Source organism: Eumetopias jubatus, unplaced genomic scaffold, assembly GCF_037043125.1.
Source record: "Eumetopias jubatus isolate StellerSeaLion01/CBP00866 unplaced genomic scaffold, mEumJub1_p1.0 scaffold_12, whole genome shotgun sequence".
NCBI lineage: Eukaryota > Metazoa > Chordata > Mammalia > Carnivora > Otariidae > Eumetopias > Eumetopias jubatus.
In genome coordinates, this window is record NW_028274818.1 from 10,886,408 (window position 1) to 10,911,858 (window position 25,451).

At 44.5% G+C, this 25,451-nt stretch overlaps 1 protein-coding gene across 1 annotated transcript in view; it reads left to right on the forward strand.

Annotated features, from left to right (window-relative positions):
- DUSP10 (dual specificity phosphatase 10) overlaps positions 1–25,451 on the forward strand; it is a 38,786-nt gene that overhangs the window by 1,884 nt on the left and 11,451 nt on the right. Inside the window, exon 2 of the mRNA XM_028104771.2 lies at positions 471–1,324. Within this exon, the coding sequence (XP_027960572.1) occupies positions 514–1,324 (811 nt within the window). The 5' untranslated portion in view covers positions 471–513. The remainder of the gene's footprint in view (positions 1–470; positions 1,325–25,451) is intronic.

The following is a 25,451-nucleotide window of genomic DNA, read 5'->3' on the forward strand; positions in this document are numbered from 1 at the left end:
ATGGTCATTCTGTTGCCTTTGCAGTGGGTGAAGGAATTAAATGGAAAGTATGCAAGGGTGGACAAGTGGGTCTTTCTCAGATGGTTGCATTGTGCTTCTGCCCAAGAGATGAGGCCTAGAATAGATGCCTCTAAAGAGCCTTCCTTTCTGTCTTCAGCTTTTCTGATTCTTTGTGCTTGTACTTTCTCCAAGGCTGAACTTCGATGTAGGTCAATGAGAGCCTGTTCATCAACATTTGTGTAGACCATACTCGGAAACTTAGACTTAGTCACCAAATAGGTGGGGGCCGTCAGGTCGACATCCTCTTCGAATCTATAAAAATGAGTTTCAGGCTTTGAGAGTGGCATGAAAAAGGGCCCTTAGGACAGCCTCACTCAGAGGGATGCAAAGGCCTTTCCTAGGGTTTGGATCAGACTGCCTTTTGTGTCACGTGACTTTATTCTTTCTTTCCCCCCTCCCCTTCTTTACAGACTGTCTTGAGTTCTTCTTCAATTGCCAGTTTTCAGCCTCCTCATGCCTCCATCTCCTTTAGACGACAGGGTAGTAGTGGCACTGTCTAGGCCCGTCCGACCTCAGGATCTCAACCTTTGTTTAGACTCTAGCTACCTTGGCTCTGCCGCCCCAGGCAGTAACAGCCACCCTCCTGTCATTGCCACCACCGTCGTATCCCTCAAGGCTGCGAATCTGACGTATATGCCCTCATCCAGCGGCTCTGCCCGCTCCCTGAATTGTGGATGCAGCAGCACTAGTTGCTGCACTGTGGCAACCTACGACAAGGACAATCAGGCCCAAACCCAAGCCATTGCTGCCGGCACCGCCACCACTGCCATCGGAACCTCTACTGCCTGCCCTGACAACCAGATGGTCAACAACAATGAGAATGCAGGCCCTTTAAGTCCATCAGGTGGGGTGGGCAGCCCTGTGTCAGGGACCCCCAAGCAGCTAGCCAGCATCAAAATAATCTACCCCAATGACTTGGCGAAGAAGATGACCAAATGCAGCAAGAGTCACCTGCCGAGCCAGGGCCCTGTCATCATCGACTGCAGGCCCTTCATGGAGTACAACAAGAGTCACATCCAAGGAGCTGTCCACATTAACTGTGCCGATAAGATCAGCCGGCGGAGACTGCAGCAGGGCAAGATCACTGTCTTAGACTTGATTTCCTGTAGGGAAGGCAAGGACTCTTTCAAGAGGATCTTTTCCAAAGAAATTATAGTTTATGATGAGAATACCAATGAGCCGAGCCGAGTGATGCCCTCCCAGCCACTTCACATAGTCCTCGAGTCCCTGAAGAGAGAAGGCAAAGAACCTCTGGTGTTGAAAGGTAATGCCCCTGTACCCCTCCCAAGCACAGTCCTGGTTAGCCTGGGTTCACTTTGGGTTTTGTCCTAGAAGTACCAGCATTTTCCTTACCCTGGCTGCACGAGACCAGAATAGACCTTCTTCTTCTTGTCTTCCCTTCTTTGCCCCTAACTATTTTGCTGTAGTGAGAAAAACCAGTCACACTGAACCAGAAGCCAGAAGACCCGGGTTCTAGTCTCCATGCAACTTCTCATTCACACTATGCGAGCATTTCACCTCTCTGAGACTATTTTCTCATATTTTAGACAGGCTGTCTACCACCAGATGGTATCTCAAGTCCTAGCTGGTCTGGTGGCTCTATTCCAGTCAATAACCAGTTGGAAAGTTGTTGTCTCTCAGATTTAACCGAAGTGGATGGAGTGGAGGAAGCAGCAACTATGGTGAACCTCAAGTAAGCCTTCAGGTTCCAGTGCTTTTTATGGGAAATCTTCTTTCTCACCTCTGACCAGCTTGGCTTTTATATGGTTTATAAAGTGACCTTCAAGAAGGGCAGAGATCCTTACTATAAGGCCCCCCTCAAAAGCGTAAGTGTACCAACAACATCCATTCTTCTGCCAAAGCTCCAAGGGGACAGAGACATTTTTATGAAATACTCCTCAACACGTTGTTCTTTCTGGCCTCTTCTGACAACCCCTGGCATCATGGCTCCTCCCAAGATAGGGTGGTAGGTCACTTGGCCCCTTACACTGAATACAGAATAACTCTCATGTCAGTGTTGCTGAGCCCCGGCAGGAAGAATTAATCACCCACTGTTTTCTGAGCTCCTTCCACACAGTGTTGCCTAACACAGCAGGGGAGCCTTCATCTCGTATCTATCTGACTGGCTCCCCTTTGCCCTCAGATATTGTCCTTTGGGGCACTACACACCACTCTTTCTCTTTGGTGTCTTCTGTCCTTTGATGGCAGTGAGAGATGGTCATCTTCTCTCTTTTCTTCTCTTGTGTTTTGAGCTAAGGTACACAGTTTGTGGGCCAGATCACCACCAAGTCTCCTGAAGTGTGTTGACCAGAGGTATTGCTGTGTTCCTTCGAACACCTTACATATTTAAATTGCAACAGGCCATTGGGATGAGCAAGTTAGTTGTTTTGTCTTTGTGTGACAGCTCTGTCATTCTCCTTCTTGTCTTCCCAGGGATGCATTCTGCCTTTTGTTAAGTAGCATTCTTGGAAATATGGTTCTGAATTACTTTGATAAATTCCTCCCTCCCCCTCCCCCTGGTCCCATTCCCTCCTGCTCTCCTTAGGCTCAACTGCCACAAAGGCACAACTTTTCTTAGGGTTGGTAGGCTCTGGTGGGAAGGAGAACATGGTGGAGGTCATATCCAGAGAGTTTCAGCAGGGCCCAGGTATTTTTGTTGTGATTGATGATTTTTTTTAGGGTTACAGATACATTCAGATTTCCTCTGTGTAGCTCTGTATTTTATTGTTTTCTATTCTTTTGGTTGACTTTGAGTGATTCCCAGTAGGCTTACCCAGCTAGTGTTCTACCACCATGATCTTGGCTTGTTTTGTCTTTTTCAGATGAGAAAATACAATCCACGAATTTCTCATTTGTAATGGTTTGTCTTGGGGAGCAAAGAGGGAGGTAGCCCATGGTCTGGCGGGTCATCTCTTTGCTCGTGTAGAGTTGATGTTAGGAAAAAGCAGACCTTTTGTGTCTGTATGATTTGAGGACAGTCATCAAACAATACAAATTAAGATGACCCTGGACTTGAACATGAGGGTGATTAGGCGGAATTGGAGATCTTACCCTCTCGTTTTCAGCGGACATTTTTGTGTTTGGTGGTGGCCTGTCAAATCACTGGGAAATGAATCTCCCGGGTGCTACCGATGAAAGTGGGGTTCCTCCCCTGTGGATGTAGCTGAGAGTCCGGGCAGCCTGGGCTTGTTCCTCAGTGTCAGTGAAGTAAGATTGCCTCAGTGGGGCGGGGCCGGACATGCTGCTGACCTCACCACTGGGCACCCCGGGCAGCCGCGGTGAGGGCTCGTCATTTTCGGGTTGGTGAGACACAGCGGCGGTTGACCTGGAAGACACGCTGGTGGTAGAGGTTGGATTCTTTGTAGCTTTGGGGGCTTTTTCTTCAAATATCTGGGAATTTGATTGAAAATAGACAGTTTAGGAGCAAAAGGGTTGGTAATTTAGTTTATTTATTATTGTCGTCATTATTATTTTGGTCTCTTTTGGGGGAATGGCTTAAAATGGGGACCAAGATGGGAAAAAAAGGAGAGTGATCATAATTAGGATGTCCCTAGCTACCCTTCATCTGGGTATACCAAAGGTTAATACCACAGCACCATGGAGGTGAAGAATGGGGTGGGCATCTCTCAGAAGGCATGGCCAGTGACTTCTCCCAAGTTCTTGAGTGGATCAAGCAGACCATTCTGGTCTGGCTTCTCTGCTGAGGTTTATTATACTAATCCCCTCCCTGGGTGATGCAAGATTTTATTTTAGCAGAGTTGTAGTGGTACCATTTTGGAATGAATGATTTTTTTTTTTTTTTTTGCAGGGAAGCTGTGGTGGTGAAGATAGTTAGAATCTAAGTTAGAAACTTTGAGGGCCTCATTAATTTATTTTCAGAGATTTCAGTACAATCTCGGGTAATTTATGGCTGGCCCAACTGATTCTCTGGTTTATGTTTGTAAACACCGGTTGCTACCCTCCCCTCTCCAAGTTTTATGTCCCCCCTGTTTCAATGCCACGTTCTCCATTTTTGGTACTGCCTGTCAAGTAGAGCGGCTGCTCAGTTACCATTTTAGTAATGCTGTGTCAGGTTGGGAAGAAACTGATCAGAGGCGCAGAAGCCCCTGGGATTAAGTTACTGTTCTAATTTACAGTCCCCTCCCTGTTGTGACCTATGTCTAAATCCATGTTTTATTCTCTTCTTCCGAAGAATAAATGGCATCAGACCAGTGCTTCTACTCCTTCTGGTGAAAATGATCCAAATGCATAAATATTTAGGGATTTGCAAAGTCTTTGAGAGAATTACAGTCTGTTTTACCCCAAGTTGGTTTTCAGTATGATTTCTAACCAAACTGAATAAGAAGGCTCGACAGTTCTGGGCCTCCCATAATGAGAGCTATCATCTTTGTTTTGATGTTTATAAGGTACCCTTTCTTTTCAGGAAAGCTGAATTCAGGAAAATAATTTATCGCTTACCTCTGTTGGAAAAGATAGTCTATTGTCACCTGCCTCCTCCTTAAAGACCTCTATGCCTTTAAAACTTTTATTATAAGAATTTTCAAATATATAGAAAAGCAGAAAAGAATATAAAGAGCACCATATATCTACCACCCAGATTAAACAGTTGTTTATATTTGCCCTATTGGCTTTCTCTTCCTTTTTTGGTTGTTGAACTATTTTATAGTATAAACAACATTTTAATGTATTCAAATATGTTTCAGGTTTCAAGTTACTGTTTTAGAATTAATAAGGCTGCGGACATTTTATAGTATAGCATGGGCACATTTTCACTCCTAAATACTTCAGTATCATGTGCCCCCTCTTGAGAGTTTCTCAAACTTCGATTTCCACTGTGACTAGCTGGCTCTCAGGTCTGTGGAGAAGCAGCTCTCCCTCGGAGTGGGAGGGCTCCGGGCACCTCCTTGGAGGCTGTAGCCCCCCCTTCCACGTGGCTGTGTCAGGGCTCGGGCCTGTACTTGCTCTATGCAGTCAGGGAGGAAAGACTGCTGACCCATTCAGCCCCCCCCCGCCCCCCCACGGACCTGCTGCTGCACCGGTGGTGTTCAGTGGGGAGCAGGAGAGGAGAGACAATCACTTCAGGAGGCTGATTCGTAGGGAAGATATGATAACACAGGGAGTTCGGTTTTTAGACTATAAAACCTTCCATCATAATTCCTGAGGAATGAACCACACAGAGTGCACATTCTTCCATAATCACAAAGGATTCTGAAGTAACACTTACAGGCAGTATTGAGTTTGATGACAAAGGGAAAGGCTATGCTCAATAATCAGAGACCCCGCGAAAATAGTCTATTTCTGCTTTGTTTGTCATGGGAGAACCACAGTTTTCCTCTGGTCTTGCAGGATGTTAGGAGGAACTTTTTTAAAGATATGTGAAATAAAGACATACCTCCTATAATCACAAAGTTAGTGTTGTTATTCTGAGCCTCTGCTTAACATCCAAACATGCTGAACATTCGCCTTGTAGCAAGTGGTGGGGAAATTCATGCAGGATTTTGGATCCAGTCTGTCTGATTCTAGTCTTGGTCCCCTCGTATTAGCCATGTGCCCCTGGGCAAATGGCTTCATCCCTTACTTCCTTAATTCCTCATTTATAAAAGAGGATGTAACGGCAGCTATGTCACAGTGTTAGTCTAGGAATCAAATGATGTCATGGGCACAAAGTGCCTAGACCAGTTTTCATATGCGGTGAGCGCTCGCTAAATGTAGCTTCATATTATTATTACCACTGGTTGAGCAGAAATGATGGCACCAGTAAAAGGGCAATCTAAGCTCCCCTTCCAAAGGAGTATAAGTAACAAGCTAGGTATGGCAGTGTGTGTGTGTGTGTGTGTGTGTGTGTGTCTGTGTGTGTGTGTGTGTGTGTGTGTCTGTGTGTCTGTGTTGCCATGGCCTAAAAATAACTTGGTGACTGTTCCCTAATTTAAGTAGCATACGGTTGGAGTGCCAAGTAATTATAAAAACATGTTGGGTCAAGAGGCCAGAGTTATTTGGGCATATCCTAGAATTATTTATTTGTAGGGGAATTTGTAAAAATGTGATGGTAAGTCTGTCCAACTAGTGTCCCATAACTCAATAATGAAAGTAGAAAACTATAAAGCTTCGCTTTTTCTGGCCTCTCATCAGCCTGATTTATTTTTGGAATAAGGATTGTAGTCTGACTATAAAAGGGCAGGTAGAAGGAGGGGGGAGTGTGCTTCATTTTCAAAAGTTCTCGAAGCTTTGAGTTGTGATGAGATGGCGTGTGAAGGAAAAAGGAGGGAACCGTGGGAAGGGCTGCTCGTTTGTGTAAGTGAGACCCAATCCTTTTCTCTGAACTGGTTCACAGTGGCCTGTACTCTGAGCTTTTGGATATACTATCCTGCTTCCTAATTAAAATGTAAGTGGAAAGAAGTAAGTGAGCTCTCTCCCCCATCCCTGTCCTTGTTTTATCTGTTCCTCATTCACTGTGTGCTCAGCAAAGTGGAATTTAGCCCACTTACACTTGAATTCAGATCTAGGCTTTTCTATTGACCAACTGTAGGTGTCCTTGGGGAGCTCAGGTCACCTCCCAGAGCCCCACTTGTTTCTCCACTATAAAAGAGGGATAATTCAAACATCACAGGATGGACTGAGACAACGGAAATCAGGTGCCTGGTACATAGACAGCTCTCAATAAAGCAGCCATTGGGCCCTGTTCCCCTACCCCTGTGTGCTTTCAGATCCTCTTAGGTTGGACATTGGTCAGCAGGGAAGATGGCAACTTGTTCTAAGCATAGTACTATGGGAGCATGTTAATATCAACCACTTGTCTTTGCCAATTCAAATCAGTTAAGTTAACCATCTGGCTTGTCAAGGACAAGTTCAAGAAACTCCTTTCCTGGCAGCAGTAGATAATGATTTTAGATTAGAAAAAGGAGGGTAAGGGCAGGGAGGTTTGACAAAATCACGGGAGCAGAGAAACTCTCTGCACAGCCTGTGGCACACACCCTCAGAAGCTAGGTGTGAGCCTTTGACCAGAAGCCAAGCCAGCACTGCTTCCTTAGACTCAGTTTTGGCAGCACTCAGGCTCCCTGCCCCAGCCTGGGGGAGCAGTTTGGGCATAAAAATGCATCAGTTTGCAATGCCTAGGCAATTGACTTCAAGTAGGTAGACAAGGATACACTCTGCATTAGGGATAGAAATTCTGATCCCAGGGGAGGTCTTCTCACGTTCTTTGAACTCAAGCATCCCAGTTTTTAGTATAGGAAGGAACCTCATCCCCAAAGTTGTCCCTGCAGAGTTGTCACTGGAATCCGCTGGGGCGATTTAAAACCTACGATGATCAGTTCCCACCTCTGGAAATTCTGATTAAATTGGTCTGGGGGTACAGGCTGTGCATCAAGAATTTTAAAAGCTTCCCTGGTGATTCTGACGTGCAACAAAGTTTGAGAACCCTTGATCTAATCCAGTTTTCTCATTATACAGTTACTGAAATGGGCCTAGAGAGATTTAACTTGCCCAAGGTCACATGCATGATTAATTTTAGAGCCTCGGTCCTTAGTGCTAAAATAGGTCTTGCCAGGTTGATTGTGTGTGTGTTGTTATCTAATGATAACAGTTATCTAATGTATAGCATACAAATATGAAATAACATATTTAATTAATCATTTTTAGTATTGATACCCTTTTTGTTGAATTTTGAGATTTCAGTCTAGAACTATAGGGACCTAAGTCTAAGCTCTTTTGAAACCAGCAGCTCATGGTCCTGATATTTGCCTGGGTCCCAGAAACTTAGGACAAATATTAACATCAATTTAAACTCATCTTCTGGGGAACTTAACAGTTTAAGAACGAGCTGGAAAACACGCATCAAAATGCACCCTTGTACCAAAGTATCTCAGGTTTCTAGGGACTTTTTGGTATGTTGGTCTCCGTGGAGGTACAGCCTGTGGGTAGAGGAGATTCGTTCATTCATTTGTTCAACAAATACTACTGAATGCCTTCTGCATGCTGGTCCCTAGTTTTCAGGCTGGGGACTCTGCCCCCAGGACCCTTACAATCTAAATGCTAGAATGAGAGCAGATACAGACCAGGCCGGCATTCCAGATCTTTCTACCTTGGAGATCATGTACCTGAATTTTACATCCTCTTGTCCAACCCTGTTCAGGGAGCCGTTCATCTTCAGGGGTGTTGTTCTCCCGGGAAGTACATGTTGGTGAGGCATTTGGCCTTCCTTTCTTTTTCCCTTGCAAGATGAAGTCTGGCTTTTTCTAATAAGCCCATCTTCATGGGCCAACAGAATTTCTTTCCAAAGACTTGATCCAAAGAGAAATGATTTTTTTTTTTAATTGTTGGTTTTTAATGGAAAAGGGAATATTCATTCTCTCTCTGCCTTAGAAGCTCGAGGCTGGCAGGCCCTCTCTGTGCATTAGAGTGGAACTTTGTAATTTGGACCTCACTAATTTTGGACATGTTGCTGATAGGAACACGGCTGGTGTTTATTTTTTCCTGCATGCTATTTATGAAAAGAGGGCATGCTAAGCAAAGAAGCATTGTACATGATATTTCAAAGACAAGGTTTTAGCCTGCTCAGGAAAAAGGAAAAAAATAAAAAAAGTTTGCAAGTACAATTAAAAACCACTCCAGGAGACAGGGCTGGGATAAAAACACAAGTCTGTCCTCTCAAAGCCTGTGTTATTTCCCCTGAACCATGTGGGTCCCTCTTGGGCAAAGTTCCATTGGCTACATTTGCATATACTATGTACTCTACTCTACTCATATTGTATAACCTTACTAATTCAGAAAAATTGGAGGGAAGAGAAAGTGATGAGTATGAATCACAGCCTGAATTTTACCGTCCATTAGAAATACACATTTTATTTGACATTGATGTGTATTTTCTAATTATGAAGTCTTTGAGATGTTTTCATCCATAAGCCAAGAGGAAGATAGAGTAGCATCCTTTTTTTTTTTTTTTTTTTTAGTTTATGCCTGTTTCATCTATTATTAAAGGTGTGGGGGTATATATATATATACACACATATACATATACATACGTATATACATTCCACTCCTCTACCCCAGCAAGACCCCTATTTTATGTGTAGCTGAAAGGAATAGAAACCTTGAGCCTCTGCTCTTGGATCAGGAAATGAGCCGTGCAGCCGTACTTTCATGGAAGATAAAGGCTGTTACCCCTAGCCCTGCCTCTGGCAAAGTGGAAGATCACCAACAGGAAGCAAAGGGTTTGTGGATTCATCAAACTGTCTGTGTTGCCTTTAAGGTTTTACTTTCAGTGAAGGCCTCGTCATCTTATTTTCACCTTCTAAGACTCGAATTTCATGGAAAACAAAACAGGGCCAAACTTCCTTGGGGCTCCACCAAAGGGTTTCATTTTTCTTTGTCTCACCACCCAGATGAGACCCCTATTGGGCATCTGTTGTCCAGTTTCTCAACCAGGTAAATAGATATAACTACCTAATCCAGAGGTCGCGCCCGGCTGGTGCCCCCTTTGAGGCATATAAACCTCTTGGGTTATGAGTGAGCTTAGCCGATCTTAGCTGGTGTCTGCAGGTGACGAGGCAGTCAGCGCTTTCTGGCAGAGCGTTGCTCTCCAGTTTCCTTTACAGTTATTCTATGGAAGGAATCATCCCACATAGTTTGAATCATGGCCCCAAGGTCCACAACCACTGGGCTAAACATTACCAGCTGTTGCTACTGGCAAGTGAAAAGAAAACCAAAAGGGGGGAGTGGGGGGAGGGGCAGTAGACTAGAAGGAACAGAACAGGGTGAGGGGGGGGATCCCCTGGAGGGCACAGTGACAGGACCTTCCAGGTCCTGGACTTGAGTCCTGGGTTCCAATGTTCAAGACAGTGCGTTATTGTCATTAGCTACTGGAGTGTCTGCTTCCTTCTTAAAATAATAAGTCTAGACACAGACTTCTAAGTGGGGAGGGGGGCTTCCTTGGAGGGATAGGGGGCATTTTCTTGGGTCTTGTATTTCTAGTCTTATTAAAATAGCATATTATTATGATGAGACTTTATAAGAAGGGTTTTATGGTTCTCATGAAGTGATAATTTAATCTGACAGCAGAACACTCTTTAATCACATATAACTGCTCTGGGTCTGGCCAACCTATCATCCCTGAAATTAAAAAAAATTATTTCCCAGATAGTTTGGGAAGTTGGGCATCGGGCAGTCATATCTGTGTCTTATTTTGTTCTCAGAGCAGCTTTGTGAGACATGTTGTAGATCCCTGGTTTTACAGATGCAGAATTTGAGGAACAGACTCAGCATTTTTCTCCCATGTTATTAACTAGTGAGTTGGTAAACAGGAATGGAACTCCAGTTCTGAGGATGTTGCGGCCGAGGTTCCTTCCAAGCTGGCTGCATGCTTGTTGATGAGTGAGCTATAGGTCTCATTCCTTATGATTACTTTAACTGTGTTTCATCTCTGAGGTGCCCTAAGTTATATTACCCCCCCCTTCTGTTTTCTTGTATACCCTCAATTGAAAATGCCACCGCTAAGAAAATTGGCCCACTCTGTGTTCTCAGAGGAGAGCTGTCTCAGCTTTTTTCAAACTTCAAACTTTGGTGATGGCAGAGGCTAACTTCAAACTTTGGTGATGGCAGAGGCTTTTAAGGAGTAACAGATTGAATAAAGAAACTTTGAAAACTGTAATAATTATCTCTAACATTTATGAAATGTTTATTATGTACCAGACTCAGTGCTCAAAGCTTTATATCTCATGATAACACTCTAGCTTATATGGGAGTGACTGAGACTCAGAGAGATCCAGGTCCTTGTCCAAGGTCATTCAGCTGTTCGAGCCTGGGTCCAGCACTGTTATGCTTCTGCTGGGTGCATTTTCAATGTAGAGAACATTCAGATGCATTCTTCTAGTAGCCTATGGATATGCGGGTGTTGTTCCTTCTGTTCATATTAATATATTCACTTTCTAGAGGGGGAATTCGATGAGCCAGAAGAAAGATAGGTACAAAGTTAGATATAGTGATTAAGAAGAATGTATGATGGAATATGTGATATGATGTATGGTATGAGATGATATATGATGACATCCCCAGGAATCTAATACTCAAAGGTATTTGATTGCTTTATATTCATTATCCACTCTATTAGTGTGGATAATAACATTAACTGTAGATTCCTCCCCCCGCCCCCCCACCCCCGCCGCCGCCGAATTACGTGAGGAAGGAATTTCTAGTGGTGTTATCATTATCCTTTGAGAAAGTTAATTCTCTGGGATGAGTGAACAGAGATCTTATCGAACTATTTGATTTTTATTATTTTTCTCTTCTCCTTCCTTCTCCTTTCTTATCTTCCTTCTTCCCTGCTACAGCCTAAGCCTACAAGTACAGCTCAGATCATCAGGGAGTATGGCAGGGATGGACCCTAGAAAAAGCCTAGCTGATACCCTTAAAGGCTGGCAGAACAGACCCCTGGGAAACTGGGCCAGAAGCAGCATTCATTCAGGCAGACTTATTGAGCATTTGTTCCAACTGTCCCATTTTGCAGATGTGAACACTGCTGACTTACCCAAGAGCATCTAAGTAGCTGGTAGCAGAACTAGCATAGGATCCATGTTTCCTCACTCTTGGTTCGGTAATTTGTTTTAACCCCAGTGGGAGCGTAATCCTTTGGTTTGTATCTGAGTTGTTATCAAAAGACTCTTGGGGGTCCACGTGTTTGGCCAGATCACTCCATGTTTTTGTTCCCTTTCCCTTTGTAGTGAGCTTAGTACGTGATTTCTCAATGAATTGGTCTGCTGATTTGTGTTTGTCGTCACTCTTCTTCAGAATTTAAATCTCTCCTAGCACACCAAGTATAATAGGGAGGTTAACCACACAGATTCCAGAGCCAGACTGCTGAGCTTGAATTCTGACTTTGCCGCTTAGTAGAAACATGAACTTGAGCGCATTAAATTTGGTGTGCATTGGTTTTCTTATCCATGAAATGGGGAGGGTAAGGATACTTTCCTGGTGGAATTAATTGAGGATTAAATTAGATAACACATGTACAAGTGCTTTGGACACTGCCAGACACATAATGACTAGCATTTATTAAAAATGTCCCATAATTATAATATGAAATACCTGCAAGAATAATTCATCACTGTCTATTTATGTCCAGGGGATATACGAATGATGTAATTCAGAAAAATGAACCGACATTGCCCCTGGTACAATATAAATAGAAACAACTTCTTAATGCTTGGTAGATTTTGGTTTAAAGGTTTGGAAAAACCCAATGGGGTGGAGAGATAAGTACATCCGTGCTTTTTTCTGAATCGGTGCCATACTGGAAAATTATAGACTATTTCTCTGTAAGGAAATCTCAAAAAGTAAGTCTCAGCAAAGACTCAATTATATATCCATTGTTGGAATATCAAGAAAATTTTAGAAAGGAGAAAACAGATGATATACTCATCCCCCTGCCTGGCCTAGTTTCATTTTTACATATTCTCTTCATTCTTTACCCATATATGTGCATATTTTGCAGCGTTTCTCATATGGAAACTGAAATTCATTTTCACTTTATATTGCCTGTAGTTTTGCTTCCCTCATCACCGACAGATTTTCTTTTAATGTTATAACATGTCTTATTTTATGGATTCCTCACATTTTACTTAACTAATCTGCCTATCGACATTAAGATTATTTCCAAGTTTTTGGTCTTATAAGAGAAACCTCTTGAGGGAATCCCTTGTCTGGAATCTTTTTCACCCCCCGCCTCACCTTGAAGAATGGAGGCTAGGGCCAGCTACCTTGGCTTTATATTGTTCATTCCTGCTTTTCTGTCCAAAATATGAGAACCAACTACCCAGCGAAATTACCGATTTTTAGAGAAGTTTTTGTCCTCCATCATAGGTCTGCACACACATCTCAACTGTGTGTGTAGCACACGTCCCCGAATAAGACGTGTGTTGTAAATCTTGGGCTTCTGCTTCGGTGGACAGAGCGAGGAAGTGTGGAGGTGCCAGTCAGCACTTTAAGAAACAGAAGCCATTGTGGAAGTGGACGATCTGGCAGGGCCAACACCACCTCGTTTCATAAATATGAGTCACCCCCAGTTTCATGCTGCTGATAAGATACTCTAAAGGGGACAACATTACAATAACAGCACAAAGAGTTAGACTTTGTGAGATGCTGAGTAATACGTGTTTCTGCGCTCCTCCCTCTTCCCCCCTTCTCAGACCCTGGGGTTTTAGGGCAGTGTTGAAGTCGTTGGAGTGTTTAAGCAAATGCAGTCAAAAGAACCCATCAGAATGGAGAGAAATTCCCATTAGTTCCTTTTGCCAAACTGAGGTAAAATGCCCTTTAAATAGGAGCTAATTCTCTGACAGATAATTAGCTTGTCTTCCTTGATAAGGTATGTGAATTGGATTGCATTTATTATAACTAATCTTGCATATTATGTAAAAATGCATTCGTCTGCCCTTATTAGGTGGATCTCTTTATTCCTACCTTGAGGGTGGCTGGCACCGCCCCCACCCCAACTCCAGTGAGAATTGAATGAATTGGATGGATGTCAGGGTGTTGGGCACCTCTCCCTTGCAAAAGTTGGGAGAGCTGAATGTGGAGTGCCGCCATTAAAAGAGACAGAGCTTTCACATTAATATCTGCATTGTTTAAAACAAAAACAAAACAAAACAAACCCCTTGAGGATGTTTTGGGACCTGAGAATCAGATGTTACAAAGCTGCTTAAATAATTGCCTTGAAATCCATCCCCTACTAGTGACATTCTTCTGGATTTACAGTGCAGAACTTTTTCCAGGGAGTGAAGGGTGGGGTGACTGGTTTGGTATACTTAGCTGGTGGCAGGGCAGTGACTCTGGGAGGTGGCCCATGGTGAGGAGGAGCTCCTCAGTGACTCAAGGAGCTTAAACGCCTCTGTATGTTTTTTTTTCCACCCTCCCCCCCCCCCCCCCAGCCATTCACAGCTCCTTGCACATCCTCATCTGGCTGCACCGCGCTTTGGGGAGTCTTTTCCCATTGAAAGCTATTGCCCACAGTCACTTGATTTTGCTATTTGAAACGTGTGTCGGGGAGATGTGGGAGCATAGGAATAAAAAAGCACGCTATGGATTATCTATGCAAGAGCCTCTCTACTCCAAGTTGAAGTGGTTCTTTTCCTGAGAAGAGAGGGGCTATCTCATGTTCTGTGGAGCTGACTGACATAGTGTGGCTTATGGCATCTTGGGTTTTAGTCATTTGCCACTGCCTCTACCTGTGTGTGAGCATGTGCACATACATATTTCAGTTCACACTTTTAAATGGGGATGGTATGGCTCTGAGCTGTTACTCATTTAGTGGAAATAACAACAGCTATGATCTCTATCTGCACTATCCAATATGGTAGCCAGGAGTCACATGTGGCTCCTGAGCCTTTGAAGTGGGGCTAGTCTGAATGGAGACGTGTCGCATGTGTAAAAAAGACCACTAGGTTCAGCCTAGAGATGGGGAAGTCTCTGACACTACCACAGATTTCAAAGACTTTGTGTAAAAGAAGAATGTAAAATATTTCATTAATAATTTTTTTAACATTGGGGCACCTGGGTGGCTCAGTTGACTAAGTGTCTGACTCTTGATTTTGGCTCAGGGTCATGAATGATCTCAGGATTGTGAGATCAAGCCCTGTGTTGCGCTCCATGCAGGGCATGTGGAGCCTGCTTAAGTTTCTCTCTCTCCCTCTCCCTCTGCCCCACCCCTACGTCTCTGTCTCTCAAAAAAAATGTTTTAACATTGATTGCATGTTGAAATGATACTATCTGGGGCATGTTGAGGTAAGTAAAATATATTATTAATGTTAATTTTATCAGTTGTTTTTTACTTTTATAAATGCAGCTACTAGAAAAAAATTTTGTTACATAGTAGCTAGCATTATATTTCTATTGAATGGTGCTGATCTCTATTTAGTAATAACAGTGTTATTATCCAGAGCTACTTTTTAGATGAGGACACTGAAGCTGAGAGAGGTTCGGTAAATTGCCCAGAGTCACATAGCAGAAAGCCAAACTCAGAGCCATCTGAATCTGGAGCCCACACTCTTCCCCACCGCTGAACTATATGATAGAGAATTTGTCTGGCTTTTGTCCTTGGTTCCTGCGTCATAACCTCTAATCACCCCTGAGCTTACGCTAATGAGATAGCTTACGCTAATGAAATGATTCAGAATAAGGGTGGGCCATCAGGAAGACAAACAATGTGATTAGAGGATGGGGGCTTTGTTATTAGCCAGACCTCCTCCTGGTAAGAAGAAGGGCTGGAAATTGAGTTTAGTCACATGACCAAATGGTTCAATCAATCATGCCAATGTGATTAAACCCCAGTAAAAACTCTGAACACAAGAGCTCAGCTCAGCTTCCTGAACATGTTGATGTGCTGGGAGGGTGATGGGGTCCTTGGAGCATGGAAGTTCCATATGATGACCCTCCCAAACCTTGCTCTCTGTGTCTCCTCATTTGGCTGGTTCTGATTTGTATCCTTTATAATAAAACTGTAAAAGTAAGTACAGCATTTTCCTGAATTTTATAAGTCATTGTAGTGAATTATCCAACCTGAGGGGTGTGGGAATCCCAGAATTTTAGCCCACTGGTCAGAAGTGTGGACGGCCTGGGACTCCTGAACTTGGGGCTAGCATCTGAAATGAGGACAGTTTTGTTGGGGACTGTGGCCTTAACTTGTGGAGTCTGTGCTGACTCTGTGTTGTTAGGGTCAGGATTGTACTGCAGCCTTACAAGAGGACACCCCTTTCCTCTGAATATATATTTTAGGGGCATGGTCATTGGGAAAGTGAAGGACTGTACCTTCACTTGCTTGTTTCCCTGACCCCATATCATGGGGGACAGTGGCTAATTCCATTCTAGACATGTAAAATGACTCAGCCTTTGAGTCATTAACCACTAGTCAAAGCTTTTGACCACTAGGTTCAGCCTGGAGATGGGGAAGTCTCTGACACTACCACAGTCAGTATCCTCTAGCCTGCAACTCTTAGGGTCGCCTCTGTGTCTTCGTTCCCCAGACAGTACCACATGATGGTGGTGACATACATATATGACATACCAGCACCACCTCCTTGATACCAGAGATTCTTAAATATTGATTTGGGATAGAGTTCTTTATAGGAAACTGACAGAGGGTGATGCTATGAGTAAGGAGTATTTTTGTAGGTTATTTTTTTAGTAGTTTTAATTGTCTAGAACCATACTTTTTTTTTTTAAAGATTTTATTTATTTACTTGAAATTGAGAGAGAGAGAGCATGAGCAGGGTGAGGGGAAGAGGGAGAAGCAGACTCCCTGCTGAGCAGGGAGCCCAATGCGGGACTCGATCCCAGGACTCCAGGGTCATGACCTGAGCCAAAGGCAGTTGCTTAACCGACTGAGCCACCCAGGCGCCTCTAGATTCATACTTTTGTGGTTCCATTACATCTCATAAACACCGTGTTCAAATCAATTGTCTTTTCTTTGGAGGCTTTCGTTTGGATTTTTAAGCCAGGATCCTGTGTGCTTTATTTATTTTTGTTTGGTTTCTCCTTCCCTGCTTAAAATAGACATGGTCTCTTGCCTGTGGTCCTACTAACCATTACCTTTCTGTTCCTACTCAGGCCTGGCCCTTGGTCCTGCAAGCCCTCTTAGGTCACCAGCTCCTAGAAAGTGGAGTCCTGTAAGGGCATCTTGAGGTGGCCCTCGAAGGCACATTTCTAAGAAGAGACAAACCTAAACTCTGTAGTGATTGCAAAGGAAGATTCCTTTACCAGTGAAAGCTGGAAATAAAACAAAAAGGGTTCTAGAGGTATAAAAGAGGTCTTTTGAAGTACCCAAGATGACTTGATTTCTCTCTAACTTGGGCCAGGCCTGGGTACTCTTCATCCTGCCCCTATGCCAGGCTTGCTCTTCAGAACTGGTCATTTTCAAGGTAGAGGACAGTTAACCCTTTGGCAGCTCCCCCCGCCACTCTCAGTGATTGAGGAGTGTTAGTCAGTCCTAGTTTCTAAGAGGGAAGTTGGATCATCAGAAACAATTAAAGAGGTACAGAAAGCTAGGCATTCCATTCTCACTCCTGGCCCCTGAGCCTCTCCCCTTCCGGAGGACCAGAGGTCCTGAGGCCCCTTGTCTGCCTTTCAAGAACACCCATAATGTTACTCCCGTGAGAGAGCAAGGGTTGTGACAGCCCTTTTTTTAGGGAAGAGGAAGCTCCTGTATTTGAAGAAAAAGCTCTGATGATATGATCATGCTTTAAAGTGATCTTAAGATTAAGTAACTTGCCCAAAGGGGCATGGTTAATGAGAGGGGTAAGAGGAACCCAGAATTCTTGATTTTTAGATCCAGCGTTGTGTCCCTTCAACCAGAGGTAGAAGAAACAGCCCCTGGGGTGGTGAAGATGCTCTTCTTGAATCATCTATCTGTTCCTGCTTGCCATGCCCAGGTGGGAGGGCCGGTGAGCTCAGAGAAGGCTGAACAGAGCTTGTTGAGATTTGTATGCTCAGTTCTGAGCCCCCAGCCCATATTCAGTGCTTAGTAAATGTGTGTGGAACTGAACTGGGGGCTCCTCACACCATCCCTGATATCCCTGAGACCTGGCGTCCCTCCTGAGCCTTTGTTTCTCCCTTATGGCTGCTTTCCATCCATCTCCCCTCCTCATCACTCATCTAGAATGTCCAAGGGGGGAGGTCTGGGAAGGGGAGAAAGCGTCGGAAGCCACCAGGCCACCAGGTGTACGTTGTCTCTGGCTCCAGCCCTCTCAAGTCATAGCTACTTATCACATGCAAGGCCTGGTCCTCCCGTAGGCTGCCACTTCTCTGGGAGCCTCGCTGGCCCTCCTTCCCAGCCAGAGAGTGCCGGGATCTCTGTGTCCTCATGCTGACCTCACCTGTCGGGCCCTGAACCTGCCTTACATGAGCCACAGCTGGATGGTGGCGTGTCAGGTTGCTCTTCAGTAGGTTCTTTTCTTTTTTAATTAAAAAAATCTATTTAAAAAATTTTTAAAGATTTTATTTATTTATTAGAGAGAGAGAGAGAGAGAGCATGAGCAGGGGGAAGGGCAGAGGGAGAGGAAGAAGCAGAATCCCCGCTGAGCAGGGAGCCCGACGTGGGGCTCAATCCCAGGACCTATGATCATGACCTGAGCAGAAGGCAGATGCTTCACTGACTGAGCCACCCAGGTGCCCCCTCAGTAGGTTCTTAAAAGATTTCTGCCAGTCCTTTTGTTAAGTTTCCTCTAATGTTCCTTCATCCTTCTTTGTCTCATTAGGCTTATTTTCAGAGAATATGTATACATATACATATATATATAAATTTTTTTGTTCTCTCAAATCCATAACATTATGCTGAACCACACATAATAGGTGCTTGTCAACTAACTGGCCTTTCCCCATCTCATTCCAAAGGTCACATAACTAGAAATATTTCACGAGCACCTATACAAATTGGGTATTGCTCTGGGTGCCGGACAGTAAATACCTTTATAATTTCTGTTAATAACTACCAGCATTAGCTCATTCAATTCTTGCAAAACTCTGTTGTTGCTCGTTGGCATTATTATTCATACCATTTTACAAATGAGGAAACTAGGGTACGAGAGGGTTAAGCAGCCTAGCCAAGATCCCACAGCTAGGAAGTCGTGGAGGCAGCTCAGACCCCAGCACAGTGAACTGTTAGGCTCCATTTCCTCAAAGACAAACAGCATATCGACATTCTTGGGTGGGGGTGGGTTGTGAGGCTTGCCATTTTAATAATCACAATACACAAGTGAAGAAATAACAAGTAATTTCAGATTGTGGTAAGTGCCCTGAAGACAATAGAACTTTGAGACTTGATGATATAAAACAAAAGAGCGACCAGAGAGGTTTGCTGTAAATTGGGCATCGGGAAGACACTCATGAGGAGACCACATCTGATCCAAGGTCTGAACCACCTATGTGAGGAATGAGGGGAAGATGGTTCCAGGAAGAGAGAGCAGCAAGTGCTGGGGCCCCTGAAGTGGGAGGCAGACCACCCAGGCCTCGCCACCGTAAGACAGCTTCTCTCTCATTCTTGCCACTGTCCATCCATAGCTGGTTTATCGAAGCGGTGTTGAAATTACCGAGTGCTAACATTTGGAGGGTAGATTCTCCAAACTCCTGATTTCACAGAAGTGGCAGCAGAGGTCCCCGGGATCCCTTGAGTGTGGAAAGAAGGACTGTGTTTCGAGTGCTGGCCCATTGAGACTTCTGTCACCCTGAGCAATGTGGAGCATTGGCGTGGCCTTGAAGGGGACGTGGCTGGGCGGTGTGACGGTGCCAGATGTGGGGTGCATCTCAGGCCAGCTCTTCACCACACATGTCCCAGGTTGAACTGACCATGACTTGGCTGGCCCTCCACTTAGCCTCAAGTCTATGTCCATGGTATATCATCCCAGCCCCCCTCCTCAGAGATGCACTGGACTCTTGGTGATTTTCCCTTGATTTCAGAAGGTGGTCCACAATGTGGGGACCTGCTAGCTTTTGACCTGGTGTGACCTCATGTCTCTCTCTGTGCTCCGAGGCCTCCCCTGGCTTCCGGCCCACCCTTCCGAGCTCAGCCTTCACTCCGTGGTCTGACTGTGGGGCACGGGCCGGCTGGGTGGAGTCCGTTGCAAGTGGAGCTCACGCCTGCTCTTTCTGGCTGTTGATCGTTAAATGCTCAGGCTTGCTTCGTTATTCTTGCCAAATATAGAATTCAGCTCGGTGACTTGAGGAACTTGTTGCTAAGCTTTTCGTGAACTGAAAACATGGGTTCTGTAAAACAATTCAGATTTCGATGTTGACACTTGATCTTTTCCCCTACCACTTCCTGAATTCCCTAAGCTACAGCCTTTGACCTCCAGAGCCTATTAAAACACATCATCATAAAAGCTGTTTGTTTGGACACGGGGCTTTCATTCAAAGCAAGCTGAGCTGCACCCAAGATTGTTGGCCTGGCGCTGCCATCCACAATGGTTGTGAAACCACCCGGGCTTCGTGTGTGTCACTTTGCCTTGCTTCCTGCCTTTCCTCCCCTCCTCTTGCCATGGATGTTTCTAGATGACCTTTTGTGAATGTAATTTCCAATGAGAATGTTTCACAGTAGAAATATGCTCTCCCTTGAGGCTTGCTCTTGATATTTCTAGAGATTTATTTAATTGGACTCTACTTAAATCCCATTGGAAAACATACTTTTGCTGTGAAGTTGTGATGTGTTTAATTTGGGGTCTAAGACAAATGTCGGTCCTCGCGGGAGCCGGACTGTTAGCAGCCATGCTCCTTTTCGTTCAGTGGGGTTGTTTAATGAATAGCTTCACTGGGCTTTCCTCGGTTTGTTTGTTTAGCAATGCTTCATTATTTAAACTTCTGCACTGAAAAGCAAAGAATGTTTTCCCTCTTTTCAGAGAATTAAACAATAATGGAGAGTATCTGGTTGAGCTCTTGGGAAAAATATGGCTTTGTGTTTTATAGCGCTCTCCTCCTGTTTAACATTCTTCCCTCTGCAGCTTTCCAGTATGATCTCATGGATTTTTTTCCCCTCCCTTAATCCGCCTTGATGGATTAACCGGGATTGAGCTTTTTAGCGAATAGAGAAGGTGGAGCCCTAATGTGGTAGAGAGTAGCCTCCCAAACACACAGAAATTGTCCAACAAAAATGTTCTTCAACCCAGAGAGGTGCTGTGGGGAGGGCATGGGTCAATGCTGACCCACAAGAGTGTGTAACGAATGACGTAGGTGTCTTTGGGAAAGGAGTGGGCTTCTCCGCTTGCAGCTGGCTCAAGGAACTAAAGTTCTGGAAGGTTCCATGGACTTGATTGTAATGGCCATGCTGGCCCTATAGGCAGCATCCTCATCCTGACCTTGGAATGTCTCTGGCTTGATTTTAAGATATGGTACTGACTTGGTTTGGCTCCCAGGGGCCAGGTTCTCAGGCAGTCCATAGGCTTGGGCGTGGTTCTTCAAAAGTAGGAATTATGATTTGTATTTTTAACAAGTAAGCTGTATTGGTGATGAAAAGTGGTGCTGTTTTAGTCTGCAAAATACCAGGACTGGGTCACTTAAACAACAGAGGTTTATTTTCTCCCAGTTCTGGGGGCTGAAAGTCTGAGATCTGGGGGCAGGATGGTCAGGTTCTGGTGAGAGTCCTCTTCCTGGTTTGCACACACTCACCTTCTCACTGTGTCCTCGATGGTGGACAGTTGCCAAGCTCTCTGTCTCTTCTTAGAAGGGCACTAAGCTCGTCACAAGGACTCCCTCCACCCCCATGACCTCATCTAAACCTGATGATCTCTCAAAGGCCCCCATCTCCAAATACCACCACATTTTGGAGTGGGGGGGGTGTCGGGCTTCAACATGTGAATTTGGAGGCGTGGGGTGGGGGACATAGTTCAGTCTTTAGCAGGTACAAAAGATGTATTTTGGGAAAGAAAGGGAGTGATTTTTGCCCAGGTTTTGGAGTAGAGGTAAATCGTACCATCTGGTAAATTAATTTTTCCCCCTTTCTCTCTTGAGCCCCTTTTTTCTTTTCAAACACATAGTAATCCCCTATTATGGACTTCTGAACATTCAGGAACTTCCCGCTGAACTTAGAATAAAATCCTCACTGCTTCATGTCCCTAAGAGGCCCTCTGCAGGGTTCTTTGACCTCTGCTGGTCACTCCCTCCCCCTGCCTGCTCATTAGGCTTCAAACATGGGGCGGGTGTCCTGCCTTGCCAACGGTGTGGTTCTCTCTGCCCTCTACCCCTTTCCCAAACCAGCCAGTCCCTTCTCATCCCCAGGGAGGCTCTCCCTGAACCCCATCTAATTAGTTCCCTCTCGCAGCTCCCAGGAACTGGAGGACACCTCATGGCCTTTATCATAATTAATCATTACCTTTTTCTGTGTGTTTATATGTTTATCATCCATCTCCTCCCACTGGACCCTGACCTGTGGGGAGGGAGAGAGGGAAGGGGCATCTTCAGCACATCACTCAAATCCCAAGAAGTTTGGGTGGGCTTGTTCTTAGATAAAAGAGATTATAAAGGGGAAACATGCTGATATCTCTGGCGTGTCTGTTAAGAGAACCCAGAGGCTTGAGCTGACTGTTTCAGGTGTGCCTTTCTCACTGGGAACTGGTTGGTCTGTGCTGAGACTTTGGAACGGTTTAGACATGGAGGGTTAAAGGAACAAGAGGGAAATCCAAACTTGGAGGTTTCCAGGGACATAGGGCTAGAACTCCCTCCGGTCCCCCGTTCTTTTCCCTCTACACACCCAGGCTGTATTTTGAGAGGCACCTTTCTTCTTCATGGGAAGCCATTCACACGATTGAATCCCAAAGCCCTGTCGTGAAAAGAAAATAATTACATTCTCTTGCATGTACTGGCATTTTTGGTAGTGGGAGGGAAGCTCATTCCAGAGCCAGGTGGACTCCCTGCGAAAATGAGATTCCACAGGCGGGGCTTCGGACAGAGAGGGAGGCTGAAGGGGGCAACCAGACCCAGCAGGGACAGCGACTCTGGCTCTGCCCAGTCCAGCCAGGCTCGAGGGCAAGGGGGAGGCTTGCCCCAGCCTCTCAGGCAGAGGGGCTGACTCCCAGGAGTCAATGATGCTCACCGCTGCCTTCCAGGTGGTTTTTCTGGAAACCTTCCTGACAGAATGGGGAGAGTGGGTGTCAAGATAGGGTTCTCTGCATTAACGGGACCTCACTATATAGGGGCGGACTGGAGAAGGGGCCTGACCTCTTTTCCCACCCCTACCCTGGATTCTTTAAAAATAGGTTTCAAAAATAATCTGTGGATTCATTGGCAGGCCAAGCATCACACCTGTTTCAGGTAGAATCTCCCCTCTCTTTCTTGTTTCCTTCCCTTATTCTCCTGTAGGGTTTCTGAGGGAGGCAGGGGGAGGCGGGGAGAGGGAGCAAAGGGGAGCTGGCTCTGGAGAAGAGGGGCCAAAGGGTGCTCTCCCTTCAAGTCCCATTGACTCCTGCAAAAACCTGAGGGGGCTCCTGGGGCTGTGGGAACTCTGAAATCTTACAGTTCGAGTCCCACTCACAGAAAAGTCATCTGCTCATTAAAATAACACGTAGCTGTTTGATTGTTGTCTTTGTGGAAAATTACATGACTGTCATCAGCTGTTGCTTCTGGCCCTGCTTTCTGTTCTAATGTAAATACATGAGGTCACAGATTTAAAGAAACAGGCTGTATTTACATCCTTGTGAAGAATCCTCGCCAACCATCCAGCTGTGTTCTTCCAACAGGCCCAAATTAAACTTGGGGTATCCTAAACCCTGGTTACCCCTGAAAGCCTTAATGTAGGGGTGGCGGGAGGGGGGGCATTAGAAGTGCACCTCCCTTCATAGGACAAAGTGCTTTTTTTAGTTCAGTGGAGCTCCAGCAGCAGGCTGAGAGGTAATGGGGTAGGGGGCCTGCTCTGACCTATTCTGCTGTGAGGGCTCTTGGATGCCCGGGGAGGCAACTTCTGAGCTGGGAGGTGCGTGGGGTGCTGGGGACAGAAGGAGAATCTTTGCAGTTTGGACAGAAATGTGCCAGGGACACCTGGGTGGCTCAGTCGGTTGAGCGACTGCCTTCGGCTCAGGTCATGATCCTGGAGTCCCGGGATCGAGTCCCGCATTGGGCTCCCTGCTCGGCGGGGAGTCCGCTTCTCCCTCTGATCCTCTCCCCTCTCATGCTCTCTATCTCTATCTCATTCTCTCTCTCAAATAAATAAATAAAATCTTTGGGAAAAAAAGAAAAAGAAACGTGCCAGGATCAGCGTTTATTGGAAGGTGTGTGACTAGGGCTTCATTTTCCACTTTTTTAAAATCACGGTTCCTCAGTCATTGGATCTTTCTGATTCAGTTTACTTTTTTGAGGTAACTATTTAGGCAGGGATTTATTAAAAAAAAAAATTCTTTCCATTGAGGACACTGCAAAGATTTTTATCAATCAAAGAAGGAAGCACTGTATTTTAAAACAAGAAAGAAGGGCACCCAAACAAGTTAATGATTGAAAATAGCTGTAGAAGTATATAGAGACAAAAATGAAACTGAGAGCTCATTGCAAATTGTACAAAGACTGGGAAAGAGCAAGAGTTGATTTTAGTTCTCAGTATACATTATGGTCAGGTATTAACTTATTTCCAGAATGCTGGATTTTATTAATCTACCACATTGTGGTGGGAGCAATGGGTTGTAATCTGAAGGATACACAAATAAGTAAGTTACTTGAGTTACGATGACTAGACAAGCAATGTTTATTTGGGGTAAGCGTCAGAGGTCTAAATTATGATTTCTGTCCAGCAAAAAATGCAATGAAAGGACTTTATTATTAACTCAAAATTTGAGAAAATTCTAGTATAAACTTTTCAGGAATTTTCTTTGAAACATAACTAAATATCACTTGGTTAGATTAAGTAATATTAAGGGTAAGAAAAAGAGTGACCTATAGTCTGTTATAGGAAGACAGTTTTGTGAGGGCATTCTTTTTTTTTTTTTTAAGATTTTATTTATTTATTTGAGAGAGAGAAAGCGTGCACAAAAGAGAGCACAAGAAGGGGGAGGGTCAGAGGGAGAAGCAGACTCCCTGCTGAGCAGGGACCCCCCCCCCGCCGAAGTGGGGCTTGAACCCCAGACTCCAGGATCATGACCTGAGCTGAAGGCAGTGCTTAACCAACTGAGCCACCCAGAACCACTGTGAGGGGTATTCTTGAAATACTTTCTACCTATGATTTGTCACTAGGTAAAGTAGGCACTGGAGAGATCCTTTTACTTTATCTTTTAATGTTTGTAAATTATTTCCAAAAGGGGATTGATCATCTATCTCAATATCTCTTCCCTGCAGTTGTTCGTATCAAACATAACAACAAACCACCTGTCTTCCTGTGACATTTGGCAAAGCCCTGTGTACTGAGGGATTTAAATAAGACTATTCCTGCTCTCCAAGAACCAAAGTTCTATTAAAGCTTTTAATTTAGATATACATAGGAAGAAAAATACAAAAAAAATGAGGAAATATTGAAAGTGCAGTTTTAGCTGTGAAGCGACGTTGCATGTGTTCATATTACAGATGCTTAAACTAAGATTTTGTACAGTGACCCCGAGCAAAATTTTGAACATCTCAGCTAATTAGGGAATTATAAGTATAGAAAAGTTACACACACACACACACACACACACACAATTTTTCTATATTTCTATTTCTAAAATTTCTAGAAATATATGTGTTGTGTGTGTGTGTGTGTGTGTGTGTGTGTGTATACGTATCTCCAGAAAATTTGCCAGGAATGCATTTATGTGTAGTTGATCACCCTATGTATCTTCCCTCTATTGAAATCTTAGAACATGAATAACTAAATATAAGGAAGTTTCCAGGGGAGACCATCAGCCACCAGACCTACCCCCCATTCTGTGTGCCATTTCCTCTTGCATTGGTGGAGTCTAAGCTGGGAC